At 40.0% G+C, this 23,087-nt stretch overlaps 1 protein-coding gene across 3 annotated transcripts in view; it reads left to right on the top strand.

Annotated features, from left to right (window-relative positions):
* The window catches only part of LOC129762827 (sodium-independent sulfate anion transporter-like), a 42,424-nt gene extending 20,910 nt beyond the window's left edge, over nt 1-21,514 (top strand). For 2 of the 3 annotated variants that reach the window (XM_055761376.1, XM_055761375.1), the window contains exons 2-5: nt 11,241-11,392; nt 19,111-19,349; nt 19,411-20,191; nt 20,252-21,514. In XM_055761376.1, coding sequence (XP_055617351.1) covers nt 11,241-11,392; nt 19,111-19,349; nt 19,411-20,191; nt 20,252-21,045 — 1,966 coding nt within the window. In that variant the 3' untranslated portion in view covers nt 21,046-21,514. Of the gene's footprint in view, nt 1-11,240; nt 11,393-12,061; nt 12,612-19,110; nt 19,350-19,410; nt 20,192-20,251 lie in introns of those variants that run through there. The other variant, XM_055761377.1, reaches the window with a different exon arrangement.
* The last annotated feature ends 1,573 nt before the right edge of the window (nt 21,515-23,087 follow it).

Raw genomic sequence — 23,087 nt, forward strand, 5'->3', positions numbered from 1 at the left:
AGGTCGATCATGAAAAGATCAGTAATTATATTTCTTTCGCTCTCTGGCACTTACACCACTCTGTCTGAACCAGATGTAATAAGATATTTAAATAACTATGAATTGTCTGAAAAACATATATTCAATATGAGTTACTTTTCTGTGTTCATTGAAGAATGAGGAGAGAATCTTCTGATGCGGAATCCAAAATTTCATTTGAAATTCCTTCCATTTTCTGGATGTCAAAAAACTTGGCTTCCCTCTAGTCGCTATGGTTGTATGCACTTGGTCCACTTTGACTGAATACTATTATCAGTATTTGCTGATCAGTCAAAATAAATTTATTCCATAAACCATGCTCTCGATACGCGAACATTGAAAGCGTTTGAAAAATATTGTGAAAAAAGCGCAGTTGTGAAAATTCACATTTTGGCTTTGAGGGAGCTATCTCAATTTCCGCACGTTTGTTTATGTATATAACCTTCGTGGTGCGAAATATACTCAATGTTCCTCGCTGCTAGACCATGTCTTTAATGCAGTTCTCACTGACTAATAAATCACGAGGGGTGCGGCTTGCGATGCAGTTTTGGCTTCTCTGCAGGGACTCAACACCTGCACTCTGCACCAATTTATGCAAAAATTCCCTAGATTGAGTTCCGCCGCGGCTTGATTTAGCATTTGTGATGATGATGAAGATGTTTTGAGGAATAGAGGCTTGGAAAGGCCACTTAGGATCAGGATCAGAGACGGATGAATTCTCTTTGAAGTCGAATCAATGATAACAAAAACTTAATCTAAACTCTCGGTCTTCATAAACATATTATATACTATTTCTACAGAGTGCAGATGCACTGGGTGTGGGAGAAAAGAATACTTTTGCAAATCGACCAATCAGAACAGGGGGTTTGCATTAAAATAATGCTTCAAATTTTTCAATTGTTCGATTGTTAGTTTCATAACATATATTATAATCTTTATTAAAACATTGTTATGGAATACCCGAATCGATTGATACAAAAATCGCTCTAAATCTGTATTGGTGAAACATAGTTTTCATGCAAATGTGTAATCTGAAATCTCTTAGTAACCGGAGAGATACAGAACTTCACCAAGAGCTGTCAATTTAAATATATTGTTTTTTTTTTCATTTGTTTCGAATTTTTATATAGAAAATAACATCAGAAGCTGCTTCGAGAAAAAATTATTATTTTTGTTTTGTTTTGTTACCGTTCTAATGCTGTCAATCACTATCATAACTGCCGAAAATAATCTCTCAAGAACGATCATTCTTCGACAGCTAAATTCATTACAAGTTTCACGTCAGATTATTTTCCAAACCATGCGACAGCCATCTTAGGTTAGGTATATGACGATATAATCAGTGATAGAATCTCAAGAAAAAACAAACAAAATATTCGTAAGTAGCTAAGCTAACCTCATTCATCATTGTTCCCGTCACCGAAAATATTCAAAACAAAACATCGCTCCACGCCGACAGATACACGTGATGTGCATTCTCGTGATTACAGTCAGCGAAAATTATTCTGTGATAACAACAGTTGTTGTCCCGGAATCCCCACTTGTTACCAGCATTTCCAATAAGCTTGGGGCAAATTAATTTTGATTGATTCATTATTATCAGTCAATTCCACCGGAATGGGTGGGGGCAAATTCATCTAAACAACAGCCAAATTGCGCGGAACATGATCATTTTTTTTCTAATGATGAGATTTTCGTTCCCAAGGATGGGGGAGGGGAGGTTAGTAGTTTCGCGTGTGATTAAATCGTTCACTGTCAACTGTGCGATAGGGTTATTTATACCACGACATCTGCTCTATTAGCGGAAGCCAATGAGCGCAGTTGCAACGAGAGAATGACAGACACTTGCTACCGTAAGTGTTAACTCTCAGGGGGGGAAGAATATTCTCTGTCCCAGCGGTTGAGGGTGCCAAACAAACCTCTCAGATTTCCGCGCCAGGTGGTTAAATGTTCAACTGGTCCTATATTTAGTTTTGAATTCTGTTTCAATGGACACGAAAACGTTACAATTTTCCTTTTCAGTATTTTGTGTTTAATTTTATTTATTCAGCAAAAGAACTGTTGCATTTTATAATCAGAAGTTACGTTTCGCTTTGTGGTTTATTGTTTTTGGCATTTTTTAAAAACAAATGCTCAAACAAGACCAACGGTTTTTTGACGCAGGACTACATTTTTCAGTAAGGGTATCGAATCACAACACAGGTCACGTTTTTCTGAAACAATAGTAACGTTCATAACTATTCTTGCAGCGAACTGATTTGGATTATTTAGCATACCAATCGCATCGGATAGTCTGTAACATTTTTTTGTGTTTCGTGTTTCTGCTTTGCTCATTCACGATTAATGAGTAATCTAGCTAGCGTCCAGATGGCAGCGGCAGCGAGGCTCTCCAAATGATCTTTTCAAGGCCCATGAACATAATTTTACAAACTTATTTTCATCACGGCTAGAGCCGAATTGACTGAAAAACTTTAGCCTCTATAGATTGGAAAATCATCATCATCTGTATCGTTCCTGTCACAACGGGTTTTATTCCACCGAAGGAGAAGCAGCAGAATTTTTTTTATCAGTTCTTTTCAGAACTTTTTTCCGAGTTTCCGTTGTGTTTCCGAAAGAACCGTGCACCACCCGACCAGCGGCTGTTCGTGTTATCGATCGAGTATCGCACACATTATCGTTGGTTTTATGTGATGCCTCAGGTCGATTGAAGTGTTAAGGAACATAGAATAAGTGTGCTAATGGCCAATCTCCAGTGACCGAGTTTGTTTCAACTGCAAAAAAGATCGCGTACAATACGTACATGGACATAAGGAAACAAATTGGGACAAAAGACTAGCTTATAAAATGTATGATGTAATGAAATCATTTCGAAGTCCTATGTCAACAATGTGGTCGTGTTTCAGATATGAACCGCTATTTTTTTTAAATTTACAGGTGCACCTCGAACACTCTTTCGCACTGTTTGCATTGCACCATACCTCTGTCGAAGTGTTCGAAAAGTGGCGCGAAGTTGGACCTTCGCTGCAACCAACATTTGCATGATATTATCTGACTGACAATTTTGATGTATTTTATGTTTCAAAATTATATCACCGTTAATTTATTCTCCCAACCTATACTAACAGTGCGATTATCCCTGAACAGAGTCTCTAACTTTTTTATCTTCATAGATAGAGGTAAACATAGTTCTACAATATTATAGCCCCAGTTGTTTAAGAAAACTTTTGAGAACAAAGTTTTTTTTCTATCTCTTGAAATAACCGATATAGCGCTTTTTTTCTAAGTTGCGTTGGGGTCGCCATCAAAGAAACGGTTTTTTGCTCTAACTTTTATATTACATATTTTACATGCATACTGTCTTCAGAAGACTTTTAGAGCTTACTAAGATATTGTGTGATGCAGAACTTATCAATATCGTAACTCTACTCAAAGTTATTGATATTTCTTCCCAAAAAATACGCTCTCTTCATTCGCTAGTCATTCTTTTTGGGACAAACATAAAAAATGTTCGTTGACGGCATTTAAAAGAGCATACTTGACTCTACGTAATGTGGGATTTCCAAAACTGTGTTATTTTTTGTATTTTTGTAAACTAAAATTGAAATCAATAACTTTAAGTAAGACTAAGATACTGACAAGTTTTGCATTGTAAAATATTTGTTTTAATAAGCTCTAAAAGTCATTCTAATACAATTTTAATGTAGGATACGAAACATAAAAGTTAGAGCAAAAAGTTTTCGTAAATAACTGGGGCTATAATATTGTAGAACTATGTTTACTAGGGTGGCAGCGAAAATGGTCATGTCAAATTTCAAAAACCGACCATGTACATTTTGTTTATTGGCCCAGAAAAATGACCTGTGCAAAGTTTCAGCTCAATCGGATATGATTTAGGGGTGCTTCAAAGCGCTCAAAGTTTTGATTTTCTGATCCTCGAAAATCTTCGAAGGGGGGACAAAGGAAATTTGAAAATCGAAATTTTGTTTTCGATGCCAAATGTCTAAAAAAGGGATAAAACGTCGAGATCTGGTGTTATCTCGAAAAAAAATTTTGGCCGAAAATCGACTTTTTGGGCCAAACATTCAAAACTTTGAGTGCTTTGAGGCACCCCTAAATCATATCCGATTGAGCTGAAACTTTGCACAGATAATTTTTTTTGGGGCCAATAAACGAATTTTACATGGTCGGTTTTTGAAATTCGATGATGATTTTTTTCCATACATCCATTGTCACCCTAATGTTTACCTCTATCTATGAAGATAACAAAGTTAGAATTTTTATTTCATCGGAAATGTTGGTCGCCCTATTTTTGACAACATCAAAATTTGCGCTCTATCATATGCAACAACTTTGTCGAAACAGTTTTTGTGTAGAGAATAACTGTCGAGCTCTAGATGCTAATTTCCACTTAAATGCACCTCCTGGACCATTGTGTATTCTTGTATATGACGGATTTCGCGCAAACTCGTCTATGGTGTTGGCATGACCCTCTCAGAATGTAATGAAACTTTCTGGGCGTGAAGACCTTACCTAATGATGCCAACTAAGTATAGTTTTCCGGAAATTTATCTAGACTAACATATGGAAAGGGCTAAATATTTTCGATCATTTTTTTATATTTTTTTTTTACTCAAAAATTGGTCCTACAAAAAGGTGATATATGGAGGAGTTTGAGGAAAATAATTGAATATTCAGAAAAAAATACAGAATTTTTTTTTTTAAAATCTTACACTGAAAAAAAATTTATAGAAGGTTGTGTCCAAGATACGACCGCATTGTTAACGTAGAACTACGCTGTTATTTTATATAACTCGCTTGTTTATACCTTGGGATATTATTCTATGATGCTGTGAAATTTTAGAAACAACTGCTTAGTAGAATAATCTCTGAAGTGGTTTTTTCATTGTAGAATCTGTTGACGATAATTGATTAATGATTCATTCTTGCCCTCGCAAAACAATACACTAGTTGGTCGTCTTCTTCTTCTTGAATGGCGTTAACGTTCCCTGTGGAACTCTTGCCGTCTCAACGTATTTACTAACTAGCGTCATTTGCTAATACTAAGTTGAGATTTCTTAAGCCAAATAACACGCCTTGAATGAATTCCGAGGGGCAAGCTCTTGAATACGCGAGACCACAGTGCAAGTCGAAGGAAATTTCTTTGACGAAAAATCCCCCGGCCAGAACGGGAATCGAACCCGAACACCCGGCATGATAATGTGAGACGCTAACCACTCGGCCATGGGTGCACACTAGCTGGTCGTACGTCGCAATTTATTTCATGTCAATGCATTGAAAATTTACCTCGAACGTTATTCCGGTGGCCTTTTTCGCAATTGACATAGACATGGCTATAGTCGATTATATACATGTTGTACCAGCATCATTATTCCACATCACATAACTGCATCAATATATCTTTCGCACCGCATGGAAACATCAACAATGACAACACTTGCAAGTATCAAATATCATGATACATGTTATTCAGTATTGCCTCAAAGGAATCGCACCTCTAGGCATCGTTCGTACAACATAAACCAAGCTCCAAACAAGCGTTCGCCATAGCATGCATACAGAGCCATACATTGGTGACTTGAAACTACTAGGAATATAAACACTTCTCATCATTTTGCGCTATTCTCAAAAGATACGCTCCTTTTAATATTACTGTTCTCGAAAAAAAAAGCACCTGCGGGGGGAGCTTGATTTTGGTTGCTGTCTGGGTAACAGCGTTTACATTTTCAACCGACGCGCCGAAATCGCCTACTTCGCTGTTGTTCGATGCGGTATCACACTCACGAAGGCTCGGTTCAGTGCGAGCGCTTTTCACTGCATCAACATCGCGTGCATCATTGGATGACGCTTGCCTCGAAATTTTATTGCCCCTGGCAATGCGTTCGTTTTTTGCAGGGCTCGAGCCTGCCTTCCTCTTCTTCTTGCTCATCGCACACAACGCAAAGCGTCCAATTTATGACGCGGAAAGAAAAACACACGATACGAATAACGCGAAAAACGAGCAGAACAACCAAACGACGATATCCAAGTTGGATTACCACTGGTGGGGTCCAATCTTAGATCGAAGCGCAGCGAAAGCAAAGTGAACTGAATTGCTCAACAGTTCGATGCCGAATGAAAGTTGGCCCCAGCGAGATCCACTGTTTATACTCTAGGCAAGTATTCCCGTTAATTTTTCTACTTTTCGTTTGTTCACGGAGACATTAAATCCTACGATTTCTCCTCCGTTGGTTGTCGATAAGTTGCTCGTTATTGACAGCTCTGTTCGGGAAAGCACACAAATGGACAGAACAAATGTATGGGAAAATGGAAACGCTAAAGTTTTCATGAATTTTAACCATTTATAAACCAGGGGATTCTAATGTATAACATATTAAACAAATCTTACGGAATTTCCGATTTGTTTAGTATGTAAATCGCCAAAATCCGTTCACGGCAAAAATAGTTATTAACGTTAACTTTATTTCATAAAAACGTGACCTGTTTTCTGATTGGGCACCCTTAATGGAAGACGTAGTTCTACGTCAAAAATCGAGTTCCCAAACTAAGAGTCGATTTTCTCAGAATGGTCATCTCAGATTTTGATGAAATGGTTGATAAACTGTAGATAAATATGTGCCCTACAACTCATCCATACATCGCAATCTGTGCATATTTAAGGCAAAAAAGTTTTCCTAACAAAAACTTTTTCAAGATTTTTTCTAAAAAGACGGGTGGGTAATGTCGGGGACATAACCGGAGTGACGTAGGACTATGCAAAGGGGACAGCTTTTGTTAAATATATATTTTAAATATATTGTTTTATTTTCTTCACCTACGTGAATACCTACCTATCTACCTGAAAAATGGATTAGTTTACTGTTTACTCTTTATGAATATGTTAATGGTTCTGAAAAGAACCTTTGGTGTTGTGTTTTTGTTATCACTCGATATTCCCATCTTGTTCGGCTAAACCTTCCTGTTTAGCGATTTGTTGTCACTCGCCACAGCTTTCACAGTTGGAAAATTTCTTCCCATCCAGCTTGTGACATATTTTACAGTAAATTACATTCAATGGCACGTCGCATTACCACCACTCAGTGCCGGATTGGAGGTAATTTTAACCTGTAATTGAACATTTGCGATGACAGTGGTACAGTGTCGACTTTCAATGTGGGATCATAATTTGGATCTCTATGTTTACAAAAATGTCCAACTAATAAGTCACATTACATGTCCGTCCAATTAGCTAAATGTCGAACTAATTGTAGATTACTGTACTTTCAATCTGGAAACAATTGAAGAATTGGTGAAAATTGAATAATCAGGAAAGTCCCCAACTATCAATAAGCTCAGAACAACTGCCAAATTCACATACTCATCAAATCCTGGCAAACAAATTATGAAAACATCAATTTGTGTTTTATTATTATTTTGGATAATGTTTTAGAAAGCATTGAACTTTATTTCCTAAACTCTTTTTTGGAAGGTTTAATGGCCCTGAAAAGCGCCTTGTTTAATGGAATGGTTCCAATTTAGAAAACTTAGTACTCGTGGTTTTGAAAAAAAACCATTTCGAACGCCCTCGATGCCGCCTTGTTCTGGATTTGCCACCAAAGCAGTTTGTATAAAGAACAAACTTTTTTCTTCTGCTACCTGATGCCGTTTTGCGATTGCGTTTGCCACTCGCCATTCGCTGCAACTGCCTGTTGTCTTGATGTCCGCCGAACCGAATGTGTTATGTTCCGAATGCAGGTTTTCTTATCGTCGCGAGCAGCTTTGCCAGCTAACTCGATCACGATCACGATCAGCCGAAACTATATAACGCCGGCTAGGTGGACTGGTACACAGGTACTAACGCGCTCGACCTAGCTACCTTTTCCGGTGCAATTGGAGGATACACCTACGGGAAATTGCAGACCACCACGGTTCGAGCGGGATTTTGCCTTTCCCTTCACTTTTCCTCCTTTGCCATATCCAACCATGGCTGCTTGTGTTGGTTTGTTGATGTGAGGTGATGCGAAACGATGTGGTGTACGGTTCGGATGAGAATGATCGTTACGGCAGCGGAGAGGGGATTTTTAAGCTGACTGGCTGGCTCGAGAATTACGCATGTGTGAGACTGCGACCAATGTTTCGTTCATTTTTTTCTTTTTCCTTTCCAATCGTGCTTCATTCTATTTCGCTGCTGCTCTGGTTGCCCGTTTTGGTCGGTTCGATTTGAGGAGCACAAAATGGACCATTCAAAAATGGGCACATAGTGCATTTTGACAATGCTTGATATTTCACAATTATTCAATTATTTATCTCAAGAAAAATGAAATGTTATTCGTTATGATAGATGCGTGGATATATTTCCTATCAATTGATGCAAAAACCTTTGCGATCTATTGAGAAATGCTCGAGTTATAAGCGTTCCAAATCTTGCATTTTTTCCTACTTGTTCAGTGCCTAGATTTCCATTTCACCCCCTATATCTTCCGGTTAGACGTAGTCCTACGTCAAAAAATTCCCATTTTCTTTGTACAGCTATAGAAAAAATGAATAACAGGTAGAAATGGATTTATGGTTACCCTTGGATGCTAAGTTACAGTTTTCAGCTTGTTTTTGTAGTCAAATACAATATGTTTCAATCCAGAGAGAGCAACGACAGCTCTCGGACAATAGCCATCTGCCAAAAATCTCTTGATCGGTCGGTCAGGTATCGAATAGTTGTTGTAGATTTAGTTATCTATTAAGAGTCATTGTAAGTCACTGTAGATATGATAATAATAAATGGATTGTAGAGATACCTAAAGGATGAACAAAATGGCTATGAAGTTGTTTGAAAAGGACCAGTCGTTACCGGCAGCAAATATAAAGTGACGGAAAATGAATATCATTATTTTGTTTCTTTGTAATCATCAGAATTCGACAAAGAAAAGTGTGACATTGGATTAACAAGCTGGTATTAACAATCCCAAGTGTAACCGTAATAAACTACGGCGGTTAACAGGAATAGAGAAAATACGCTTACTTGGATATACCGTTGGATGCCACAATTGGAATTTGTGAATCTTGTTTGGCACAATAGGTTACTTATCGATGGTTGAGGATTTTGAAGATGTTGCTTGGACAATACCACAACAAACGATTGCCAACACTATGCAAAGCGTTGCTCTTGAATCGTCACATACAGGCAAGTGGCTCCCTCCCCTATTACCAATCCCTTCTGAACCAGGCTATTCCTCCCCCCGCAGACCTTCCCTGCTTCAACATAATTTCCCAACAAATCCCCCTTCTCCCCCCACTTGTTAGAGCGAATCCATCTAGTGAACAAATCCACCGAATCTTTCTGGAGCGAACAGAAACACCTCGTGTTGAACGGAGAAATCCGGGAACAAATTGGAAAAGAGTTTGGAAGAATATTCTAACGAAACAACTATCGTCGAGCCAGCGAAGCAGTTTGTATCTGTTCGTAAATGAGAAGACAGAACATAGGCAATTAATGAAAAGGATTCAAAGAGCGAATGATGAACACTGTCTGCACTGTAATACTGCGATTGAAACGTTGCAACACAAATTTAGTGACTGTTTCCGGGTAGCACCTGCTTGGGCTTACGTACAACAGAGAATAACAGGAATACTCGAGGGATGGCAACGTCTTTCTTTCGAAGAACTAATGCGACCAGCACTACTGAACATAGCAACTACCAAACGAAGTCAAATATTGAAAATTTTAATTCTGTTCATCAATTATGTTAATGAAATTAACGGAAGAATTGATGTTGGCGCACTCTACTTAAGATGCGAAAATTAATTTTTTTGATGTAAATACTCTTATATTTTTGAAATAAACGTTATATTTTATTTAAAAAAAAAAAGACACTACCACACGTATGCATTATCGAACTCCGGACCATTTGATGAAGCTTGTGAATCTTGAATATTTTGGTTAGTTTTATCCTCATCTATACGTAGTTTTTTCTTTGGAACACACCTATCACTATCACCATAGATCACTTTTTTGCAGAACTTACCATTTTCGAGTAAAAAAAATTGATAATAAAATGATCAAAAATATTTAGCCCTTTCCATATGTTAGTCTAGATAAATTCTGAGTGGGTCATGCCAACATCTGGTCGAGTTGGCGCGAAATCCGTCATATAATGATATGCATGCTCTGCAAAAATGTGCTGATATAATTGACATTTACCAATGAAATGATAGCATCTTGGTTCTCCTTTTCTTTGTCAGCCGTAATTTAGATTTTATGATTGTCTGAAAAGACAGCTAATCTCAGCTGTTCTTGGACACCACATGTTACAATGTTTTCGACAGTTTCTCATCATAACATGCCATTGTTGAATTCATTCACATTCCTCTGATATCATTCACATTCCAATTATTCTGCCGATTGCCAACACTGAAACCTTTCTGCGCTCAACGCAGAACTGTTATCACGACGCGATGAAACAAAAATTCAATTGTTGTGATTTATGAAAATAAAGTGAAGAGCACACCGATTCTTTGTTGAAGGCAACACCATCAGTTTCCGTTATCTGCATCAAATCTGATACGACTTGAAGTCGGGACGACGGCTTATGTCAGCTGATGGATTCTCTCTCCTCCCACAGAGCCGCAATGAATCTAAATTTACTTTTTTTTCTCCCTCTCTGTCAACGTTTTCATTATCTATTCAACAAAGAAAACGTTGACCTAGTAGCAGCAGTTCTCAACAATGATCAAACGAGGTCTAAAATACAGTTGTTCTATTTCAAATTTCACTTCCTTATACTTTCTCGGAAGTACCCACCGGATGTGTTCAAAAGTTTTAAAGATGCATGTTTGATTCGAACATCCTATTTTCGATATCCCTTCGAGCTGAATTTGGCAGCGAGCGGAAAAAAGTTATCCGCCTTGGTTGATTCTATGATCTCAATTTGTGACAACCGTTACCTTTTTTTCTGTTTCAAAAAACTAGAAAAAAAAAACGTTTCATTCTCAACGAAGCAGCGCGCGTCACTCGCGAACCAGATTATAAAAAGGAAAATCTACGCTAAGCGACAAACGCGATTCGAATGGCGGCATGGTCAGAGGGCCGGTTTGAACTGGTTTGTTTGAGTAGGACGCTCCGACATGTGTGTTTCGGTGGTTGTATTGTTGTAATCGTTGACAACCATATCTGTATTTTGAGGTTTGAACTCTGTTTCTTATAATTTGGTTTTTTGTACTGCGTTTTCCAGACGGACATCGAGTGACGGACAGTTGGACAAAGTGAACATCAAATCCGCCTCGGTTTACAACATCCATGGGCTGGCCAGCTCACAGGCATCACTCGGTATTCCGCCTATTCACAAAGACGTGCCAGGTTACCGGGGCAGCAATGAATTCATTCGTAAGTATTACCTGGGTATTCCTTTTTTCTGTTCAAAATGCATTATGCGTCTCCATTGGAATAGTTTTATGGAGACGCGAGTAATTCCGCAGCAACTCTAACGTCACACATTGGGGAACATCATTATTTGCTATTAATGCTAGATGTCTTAGAAGCAAATAATGTTTCAATAGTTCTACATTCCGGCGCCACTGTGTATTCACTTGGGACTAGACGGCTAAAGACTGAAAAAAAGACGGACATTTAGTTATTTGTTTTGACCTGGTTATTTTTTATCATTCCATTTTAGCACAAAATCGATATTTTTCATGTTATATCAACCTCGAAAATCAATTCAAAAAGTTTTCAGATTTCAAAAAAAATTTCGCATTGAAAATCATCGAAAATCCTCTCCGCTTGACTTTTTATAACATGAAAAGATTTTATTCAAATGATTACACATACTGAAGGTGGATCTAGCTTTGCGTCGGTCACTGTAGCTAGAGCATTCAACCGTTGATATTTGTCTCTAAATTTCATTCTCCAATTAAGTCACCTATTCAAGTGAACAGTCGCTAGCACTCGTCACCAAAAACGATCTCGATTTGATGGTAATTAAAACACAAAAAAGGCTAATTTAGAAAAAAAAAAATGTGAAAACCCCAGAGAGTGAGAGCGGACACGTATGGCTGCTCACAAATCTAAGCGTGTGACTCAAAAATCTGGCAAGTAGTGTGATTCTTTATTCTGGTTCTGAATTTCGCGGGGAACAGGATTGAATAAAATCGCGTGTCGCAAGAATCAAATTTATTTTTTTTTTCAAAAATAAAACTTTGTGTTCTGGTGTTTGACAGGATGAAACTGACAGAATATTTATGCCTGTTACATTGTGTTGTAATTATCAATGAATATTAAAATCATTTGTTTGTGAACCCCTACAAGCAAGTTTCGTGCAATGAACCACATTCTATCGGATTTGTGCGACCCAGTTCGATTATGGTTGTTTGAGATGAAGTGAAGAATTGATCGGAAACAAAAGTGCAAGCAAATTTTTGTGCATCAATACAGTGAAAACAATTGACTAGTTTTGAGTCTACTAAAAAGAGCAGCTGTGATATCCCGTGATACCAAATTGCATAGCAGCAATTTGAACGTTCCACAAAACGTATACATAATCATCAAGTTCTCATCCGTGTTTGTTTTGCGCTTCCTGATCGTACTTTTAAAGCTTAACAATAAGGTAAATAAGGTCATTCTCAGGTAATAGTTCCGAAGGATTTATTCAATCATAGAGGAACTGGTACAAATTCGGTACCCCGTGGGTAATTTGGTACCCACCCGGATCTCCGGCGGAATGAGCGCACTCTGGTGGTGAATAAAAAAAGTGTTTTAGTAATGAAGTAAAAAACGATTCCAAAAACCCAAAATATCTGCGCGTTTTAAAAAAATAATCATGTTTTGTTGTTTTTGAAATCTCGAAAATTTTTCATGTGCGTCTTTTGAAAAATCATTAAAAATAGAATAGTGAGTCGAATTTAAATATTAAAGCTGATTTGGATCAAGAAATCGATGCTCTTCAACGAATTCGAGTAAGTGTATCGAGATTTTAATCACAAATTTCATAGATTTCATTCCAAAGTGAAAATTCGGTATGCGGGTAATTTGGCACCCCAATGTAAACATAGTGTTGATGATACACTATGCGAGACTGATTATTACGCTTGCGACTTTTGTAAAGGCTTTCGATTCGTTTTACTTTTTTAGTAAGAAATAAATCGAGATGAAATTTGTTCACTTTTTGTTGAAAAAATGGTTTTTTTGATCCTCTTTGTTTTGTAAAATTGCATTCTTTTTCGTCAAAATTGAGTTAATTTAAAGGGTGTTTCACATCAAATTGCATCACGGAAAAAAACGCTGTAGAAATTTAATTTTTAGGAATTATATCTTCAGCTCTCGCTTATAATCAGATAAGAGTGTATAGATCACGTTGACCATGCTTCACTGTCAATTTTTCGTAAATTTGGGAAAATGTCGTCGAACGAAAAAGAGCGTCGTGAATTAATCCTGCGCACTCATTTCGAGAATCCAGAGTTGTCACATCGGGACATCGGTAAGATGCTGGGAATCGTCCAATCCACGGTCAGCAGAGTACTAAAACGATACTTCGAGAACCTAACCATCGACTGGAAGGTGAAGAACGGCAAAAATGGATGCTCCGTCAGTGAAAAAGATCACAAGCGCGTAGTTAAGCAGTTTAGACGTGATCCGAGTTCGTTCGTTCGGTCCGGGATGTCGCCAATAAGCTGAATTTGTCAAGTTCATTCGTCCAGCGGACCAAGCAGCGGGAGGGCCTGCGTACATACAAGGTTCCGAAGGCTCCTAACCGCGACGAAAGGCAAAACATGGTGGGGAAGACGCGAGGAAGCTGTACACCGAAATGCTGACGAAGCCGCATTGCCTGGTAATGGACGACGAAACCTACGTCAAAGCGGACTTTCTACAGCTGCCGGGCCTGTTGTTCTTCTCCGCAGAGGACAAATTCAGCGTTCCGGAGGAGATTCGCAAGCAGAAACTATCCAAGTTTTCCAAAAAGTACATGGTGTGGCAAGCGATCTGCTCTTGCGGAAAGCGGAGCGCCCCCTTCGTGATGACCGGCACGGGAAACGGGCAGGTTTACCTTAAGGAGTGCCTACAGAAGCGCTTACTACCACTATTGAAGCAGCACGAGGGCCCGACCATCTTCTGGCCGGATCTCGCTTCGTGCCAGTATTCCAAGGACGTGTTGGAGTGGTACGAAGCCAACGGGGTCACCTTCGTGCCAAAGGAAATGAACCCGCCCAACGCGCCGGAGCTTCGCCCAATAGAGAAATATTGGGCGATTATGAAGCAGGCCCTCCGGAAGAACCCAAAAGTTGTCAAATCAGAGGCGGACTTCAAGAGAAAATGGATTTCTGTTAAAAAAAAAACTACAACCTGACGTTGTACAGAACCTTATGGACGGGGTAAAGAGGAAGGTGCGAGCATACGGGCTTGGGCTCGAAGTATGAATAAAAAGAAAATGCCGAAAGTTGTTTAATAGTTTTTATTTTACTGTCTAAAATTTTCAAAAGGATCGGTCTACTGGGCGAATTTCTACAGCGTTTTTTCCGTGATGCAATTTGATGTGACACACCCTTTACGTAAGATAGTGTACTTCACTTTTATTTTGTATGAAAATGTCAAAACATACATTTTTCAGTGATTTCAGGACGATTCTTTTAATTTGAAAAAATTAAAAAATGGGGTGCCAAACTTATACCCAGGCATCTCGGGTACTCGAATTTGAGTTGTTTCACTTCTATGCTCAAAGCTCCGAGCCAAATCAAGATTTTTGAAATCGGTTTGCGGGGAAATGTCCGCAATAGATCCCTTCATAAGCTGACGTAATATGAAGAAATTCCGAGCATTGGCCAAGAGCTAAGTCCAAAAAAACGAAATGAGGTGCTGAATTTGTACCAGTTCCTCTAATAATAAGCAAAATATTCAAGTCGAGATGACAGGCAGTTGAGGTGCAGGCGTTCTGTGTTCAGTGAAAAATAAGTTTCAAATTCATAGTGTAATTCATTGTTTTAAGAAATGTTCATCAGTAGCTGTCATCAAGGAAGATGTAGATCAAACTCAAGCATGATGTATGAAACTGTCCATTTTTGGGTCGGTGAATCCAAACGTGATCGCACGATTGCTAAGGATGGCCAAAAACACCAAAAAGAGAACACAATACCAGAAATGCTATAGTGGATGCTCTGGACGCATAAACTTTAAATATTAACAGCTGAAACTATTTGAAAAAATAGTCCTGAAAAAAAACTGATAATTTATCATCTTCTACTTGGTAAAACGGTAGAAAAAAATTGCGATAAGAACGATGGATAAAACGCACGTTGTATTTTATTTCACACTAGCTGACCCGGCAGACTTCGTCCCGCCCAAAATTTGTTTTTTGTTATCAATACCTTCAAATATGCACGTTTTCTTACTAGAACTGTTCATTGATTGATCCTGGAGGGGTGGAGTGTCTAACCACCGTGAAAACATTTATCCACATGGGAAATTTGGTTTCGTTTACTCGATTAATTCTCGAGTAAATTTATGTTTCATTTGTATGGCATACCACATACGTTGGCTTAGATCGTTTCATACTAGAAACAAAAAAATGTCATTGCAAAAGTGCACAGGAAACAACTCGATTTCAATTATCTACTTATATTCTACTGCCGCGATCGAGGCTCAATGATTGCTATTTGAGTGGAAAACAGATGATTTTCCGTTCAAATCGAGAATGAACTTTGCGAAGATGATAGGTGAATGTTTTCTGTCTCAAATGAAGTGAGGCATAAACGGAGAATAGAAGGGTGAGTTTTATCTGTGGATGAGTGTTTTTGAACGAATTTCGATGCGATTTTGCCCATACCTGATGCTTGTTACTTATTGACTCAAGAACTTGTTTCGATAGCCTGAAAATTACTTTTGATAACAGAATATTAAATTCACAAAAATCTGTATATAAACAGGTGCCAGCTCGGAAATCCACTTAGTTATGATTGTGCAGTGGTTGGAGCATTGCTGCCTTCCGAAGCATTGTGTGTTATGTTCCGAACATAATGCTTTTACTTTATCTCGTCTCAGAAAATTGAATCTAACCATGATTGAAGTGGTTATATTCAATTTTCTGAGACGAGATAAAGTAATAGTCCTAATCAGTCTTGTAAATTCTTCAGTTTATTGTTTCTTATCGTGCTGAACGGGGCCATGAAACTTTTTTCAGAAACTATTAGAAGATCAATCATTGGACGCGCAACCGTTGTGGTTACGGAGACCCCCTTAAGATCGCGAAGAGGGTGATGCTTACGCGGCGTATAAATACCAGAAGAGAATCGATCCTGGGTCCGCCAAGGTCATGCCTGAAGGGAGGATCCAATTACCGATCGGAATAGTTGCCAACGGTTGATCACCTGCAACGTTTTTTTCACGAGTAATTCATAGGAATGTAAAAGTTCACACAGCACTATTCATTTGTATCCATGCACTACCGACACCGGAGAACGGTATGCTTGCCAACTTTCTGTGTAACTTGAACATTTGGCATTCTTATTGACGAGATTTGCTTGCGATCCGCTAGAATCGGCCACCCAACCCTGAACAGACTGTTGAGGAATTTTCGTTGCGAGTGCCAAAATCAGAAGAGCACCAGAACCAATTGATTGAGATTCTTTAAGAACTGAGTATCAGCCGCCTAACAAAAACCAGATGGTGATTTTGATGTAAAGTGTAATGCTTCTTACGTTCGACATCGGTAATTAGAGCCACAATCTCAAATGTAAAGATCACCAGTGTCAGTTGCATAAAAACAGGACAATTACTAATATTAGGATGTCAAAAAAGGTATCCTAATGCGGTATTTCCGCGAGGTGTCGTTGTAAGCGCGTAGTTCTAGTTGTATTCATTGTATCGATTCATACTATAGCTTGTTGGAAAGGTATTTTTGTGCGCTATAATATAGTCCTTGACAGTGTTTTGTTTGGTTAAGTCGTTCGTGAGTTATAGTGTCGCAAATATGGAGCAAAATAAAGAGAAAATCCGACATATTTTACAGTACTACTATGACAAAGGCCAAAATGCATCTCAAGCTGCCAATAAAATTTGTGCAGTTTATGGACCCGATACAGTTTCCATTTCCACCGCACAACGATGGTTTCAACGTTTTCGTTCTGGTGTAGAGGTCGTCGAAGATGCGCCACGCTCCGGAAGGCCTGTCGTCGAAAATTGAGACAAAATCGCTGAATTAGCCGAGAAAAACCGGCATAGTAGCAGTCGTAGCATCGGCCAAGAGCTGGGGATAAGTCATCAAACCGTTTTTAACCATTTGAAGAAGCTTGGATTCACAAAGAAGCTCGATGTATGGGTGCCATACACGTTAACGCAAAAAAACATCTTTGACCGTATCGACGCATGTGAATCGCTGCTGAATCGCAACAAAATCGACCCGTTTCTGAAGCGGATGGTGACTGGCGATGAAAAGTGGGTCACTTACGACAACGTGAAGCGCAAACGGTCGTGGTCGAAGTCCGCTGAAGCGGCTCAGACGGTGGCCAAGCCCTCATTAACGGCCAGGAAGGTTCTGCTGTGTGTTTGGTGGGATTGTCAAGGAATAATCTATTATGAGCTGCTTCCCTATGGCCAAACGCTCAATTCGGACCTGTACTGCAAACAACTGGACCGCTTAAAGATAGCACTCATGAAGAAGAGGCCATCTTTGATAAACAGAGGCCGCATTGTCTTCCATCAGGACAACGCCAGGCCACACACTTCTTTGGTGACGCGCCAGAAGCTCCGGGAGCTCGGATGGGAGGTTCTTTTGCATCCGCCGTATAGTCCGGACCTTGCACCAAGCGACTACCACCTGTTTTTGTCCATGGCGAACGAGCTAGGTAGTCAGAAGTTAGCCACAAAAGATGCCTGTGAAAATTAGCATTCCGAGTTTTTTGCCAATAAGGAATCGAGCTTCTATAACAGGGGTATTATGAAGTTGGCATCTCGTTGGGAACAAGTCATCGAACAAAATGGCGCATATTTGACTTAAAACAGATGATTGTATCTAATTTTATGAACAAATGAAAATTCAAAAAAAAATACCGCAGGACTTTTTTGACAGCCAATATAATGTGGTCCGCAAACATAGGAATAGGTGACAACTTTTGTTTATACTAATTAACGTTATCATAAAAGCACCCTTTTGGTACGGGGAAAGGTTCACTAGACATTAAGATTCGTCTTAAAAGTGTGAAATGATACATTTTTGAATAAACTATAAGATTAGTATAGTTCCTTGATGTGGTGGTTGAGAGCAGACAAACGACCGCAAAGGGTTAATTTATGCGGTAGACTGGTATGTGATTTTCAATTTTTGTTGTGCATCCAATTCACAAAGCGAGATACACGTCCCTGAATGTCTCAGAAACATATTTATTGTTTCGCCAAATCAAATGTTTCGACAATTCCTTTGTGTATTCATAAATTAACGTTGTACCTTAAAAAAACCTCGTGGAGAGTATGCCGAAACGCCCACAAAAGGTACTGAAAGTGAATGGAGGATACATCGATCACTGAACGATTTCAAAATGCATTGCATTTTTTCCGAGGTAAAAGTTCCAAGTTAGAAGTTTTGTCAATGAATTTTTGTCGAACAAATCTCATTCCCATGATTAAAACTGAGTTTCTTTTGTTTCTCTCTGTATTACGAATGGAATTTAAAACAAATACATTAAATATGATTTCAACCGATACGAAGATGTTATCCATAAAATTTTTTAAAGAAATTGAATAGAATATTATTGTGGGCTTTTTATTCTGCCGATGACTTTAAACACTATCATAAACAATCTCCATAAGAAGATGCGCTGAGTTCTGGCAGAAAAACTGAGACTTTCATATACAGAACATTCCCCTTTATTCCGCGCGGCGAGTGACGTGAGATTGCAAAGTTTACTACTTTATTCTGGAAGCCACTTTACTTTTGGGCTCCTATTTGACGTCGATAACAAATGAGGACACGACTTCAAATCTCACATAGTGACGAACTATAGTCACGCCATTCTTCTACGGGAATGCAGTCACTTGAGCCATCTCACATCATTCGCCGCGTAGAATAAGGGGGATTATATAAAATGCACTAAGCGTCCAACACTAACTTCCCATTTCAGTATCCGACGACAGCAAATCCGCTATGGATCACATTCGCGAGATTGGACCATGGTGCCGACGGAAGTATAAAAACATATTTCGGAAGAAAATTCTGTACAAGCGTGTCCCGGTGCTGAACTGGCTGCCAAAATACACCGCTGATGATGCCATTGGTGATTTTGTGGCCGGCCTTACCGTAGGCCTGACGGTGATTCCCCAAGCACTGGCCTACAGCAGTATCGCAGGTCTTCCTGCGGCGGTAAGCATCAACAGACCACTGAGCTCTAAACGTGTTTAGTTTGATCATCTTCCCTTTATAGTACGGTCTTTACGGTTCTTTCGTGGGTTGTTTCGTGTACATCTTTTTGGGCTCGTGCAAGGATGTCCCGATGGGACCAACAGCGATTGCATCTCTGCTCACTTTCCAAGCCTGCAAAGGAATATGGCAACGGGCTGTTCTGTTGTGCTTCCTGAGTGGTATAATCGAACTGCTAATGGGAGTTTTTGGGCTTGGATTTCTAATAGACTTTGTGTCCGGACCCGTAAGCTCTGGATTTACTTCTGCTGCCGCGTTGATTATTCTCAGCTCACAAGTCAAAGATTTGCTTGGGATCACGGCGAAGGGTAATACCTTCGTGGAGCAGTGGACCGCCATTCTGGACGACATTCACAACACACAGCTTGGTGATGCTGTCATGGGTTTCACGTGTATCATTGTTCTGCTCCTGATGAGGCTGCTGCCGCGGCTAAAAGCGGGACCCCCAGACACGGAAGATCAGATGCTCTTCCAGAAGATCATCAACAAATCGTTGTGGTTGATTGGTACGGCTAGGAATGCCATTATTGTGATTGTATGTGGAGCTATCGGTGCTAGTTTTTACAACAGTGGAGCGGTGCCTTTCAAAATGATTGGGGAAGTTCCAAGTGGTCTACCGGCAGTCCAGTTACCACCGTTCTCAGTTCCCGAAATAACGAACGAAGAAGGAGTTGTGATCCAGCAGTACGAAGGGTTTGGTGATATGTTGAGCAACCTCGGCTCGATGTTGATCGTCGTTCCATTGATTGCTCTCCTGGAGGACATCGCCATTTGCAAGGCTTTTGGTAGGTTTCTGCTTTAATCTCTCCCTTGAAAAGATTTTTGTTTCAAATTTTTTTTTTCAGCCGACGGAAAATCCGTAGACGCTACCCAGGAGCTAATCGCGATCGGCACATCCAATATCGCTAACTCATTCGTGCAAGGATATCCCGGAACAGGAGCACTATCTCGAGGGGCTGTCAACAACGCCAGTGGCGTCCGAACTCCGTTCGGTGGCATCTACACAGGAATTCTGGTTATCCTAGCGTTACTTTTCTTCACACCCTACTTCTTCTACATCCCAAAGGCAGCCCTGGCTGCCATTATCATAGCCGCCGTAATATTCATGGTCGAGGTGCGTGTTGTGAAGCCCATGTGGCGGAGCAAAAAATCGGACCTGGTTCCCGGAATCGCTGCCTTCATCGCTTGTCTGGCGCTACCAATTGAGTACGGCATTCTTGTTGGCATAGGCCTTAACATCTTGTTCATCTTGTACCACGCTGCCCGACCGAAGATCCACATGGATCAACTGATTACCCCTTGTGGAATCAAGTACCTCATGTTAACTCCGGATCGCAGTCTGATTTTCCCGTCTTCCGACTTTGTGCGAAATTTGATCAACAAACACGGGTTGAAGAACCAAACTCCGGTAGTGATAGATTGCACGCACATTTACGGTGCGGATTTCACAGCCGCTCAGGTCATCGATACACTCATCAAGGACTTCAAGAGTCGGAACCAGATGCTGCTGTTTCTGAATCTCAAACCCTCGGTGTGCAACGTATTCGAGGGGGCGGATCTTGAGTATCGGGTCTTCTACGATCTCGAGCAGCTGGATAGGGCGATTCAGGAAATCCGAAGGAAGAGCTTCCAAGCCTAGTCAGTCACCCATAGTTTGTAGATAGTTTTAGAAGCGGCAAAAGACAACCAACTCAGGACCAATTATACCGCTGTAAAACAAGTGTTGTATTAAATAGTAGATAATTCGCTGCAACCGTAGGATTCAGCTGAGACGTTGTGTCATCGAAAAAAGTGATGTAGATTTTAAGCAGAGTGTAGCAATATGAAAGATGGTCGAGCTGTACTATATACTGATAGTTACAATGATATGTTGAATGTTTTCCCTTTAAATGCTTATGCTGGGACATATTGATGGGGAGCGTTATTATATTGAATCGCACGAAATAGAGAAAAGCAGAGAAGCGCACGCGGTATCTATTCAACGTATTATTTCGAGTCGTCTATGCGCCGAATCTAGACGATTTGTCAAATACTTAATTTTGTAACATTACTAGTCTAGACTGTTGAAATAAAACTAAAGTTCCTTTATTCGAATACTATTAAAATAACATTTTGGAGATTTTGGTTTTCCTTTCACAAACTCAAAGTAACGCACATTACGAGTACGTATTTGTTTCCATTTGCACATGTTCAAAATATCCAATAGATATCAAAATATCCATTAGAAAGGGTTGGGTCTTCATTTGCTTTCTAGAGAGAACACTGGTTTCATAGAAAATTCGGAGAGAAGAAATTCGTTCTAAAGGGTGTGTCACATCAAATTGCATCACGGAAGAAACGCTGTAGAAATTTAATTTTTAGGAATTATATCTTCAGCTTTCGCTTATAATCAGATAAGAGTGTATAGATCACGTTGGCCATGCTTCACTGTCAATTTTTCGTTAATTTGGAAAAATGTCGTCGAACGAAAAAGAGCGTCGTGAATTAATCCTGTGCACTCATTTCGAGAATCCGGAGTTGTCACATCGGGACATCGGTAAGATGCTGGGAATCGTCCAATCCACGGTCAGCAGAGTACTAAAACGATCCTTCGAGAACCTAACCATCGACCGGAAGGTGAAGAACGGCAAAAATGGATGCTCCGTCAGTGAAAAAGATCACAAGCGCGTAGTTAAGCAGTTTAGACGTGATCCGAGTTCGTTCGTTCGGTCCGGGATGTCGCCAATAAGCTGAATTTGTCAAGTTCATTCGTCCAGCGGACCAAGCAGCGGGAGGGCCTGCGTACATACAAGGTTCCGAAGGCTCCTAACCGCGACGAAAGGCAAAACATGGTGGGGAAGACGCGAGGAAGCTGTACACCGAAATGCTGACGAAGCCGCATTGCCTGGTAATGGACGACGAAACCTACGTCAAAGCGGACTTTCGTCAGCTGCCGGGCCTGTTGTTCTTCTCCGCAGAGGACAAATTCAGCGTTCCGGAGGAGATTCGCAAGCAGAAACTATCCAAGTTTGCCAAAAAGTACATGGTGTGGCAAGCGATCTGCTCTTGCGGAAAGCGGAGCGCCCCCTTCGTGATGACCGGCACGGTAAACGGCAGATTTACCTTAAGGAGTGCCTACAGAAGCGCTTATTACCACTATTGAAGCAGCACGAGGGCCCGACCATCTTCTGGCCGGATCTCGCTTCGTGCCACTGTTCAAAGGACGTGTTGGAGTGGTACGAAGCCAACGGGGTCACCTTCGTGCCAAAGGAAATGAACCCGCCCAACGCGCCGGAGCTTCGCCCAATGAAGAAATATTGGGCGATTATGAAGGAGGCCCTCCGGAAGAACCCAAAAGTTGTCAAATCGGAGGCGGACTTCAAGGGAAAATGGATTTCTGTTAAAAAAAACTACAACCTGACGTTGTACAGAACCTTATGGACGGGGTAAAGAGGAAGGTGCGAGCATACGGGCTTGGGCTCGAAGTATGAATAAAAAGAAAATGCCAAAAGTTGTTTAATAGTTTTTATTTTACTGTCTAAAATTTTCAAAAGGATGGGTCTACTGGGCGAATTTCTACAGCGTTTTTTCCGTGATGCAATTTGATGTGACACACCCTTTATTTGCCGAAACAGATAAAATATATTTTGCAATCACTGCGCTTGGAGTACTTTTTCAACCGAAGCTGAAATTGAATTTGTG

This window comes from Toxorhynchites rutilus, chromosome 1 (genome assembly GCF_029784135.1).
Source record: "Toxorhynchites rutilus septentrionalis strain SRP chromosome 1, ASM2978413v1, whole genome shotgun sequence".
NCBI lineage: Eukaryota > Metazoa > Arthropoda > Insecta > Diptera > Culicidae > Toxorhynchites > Toxorhynchites rutilus.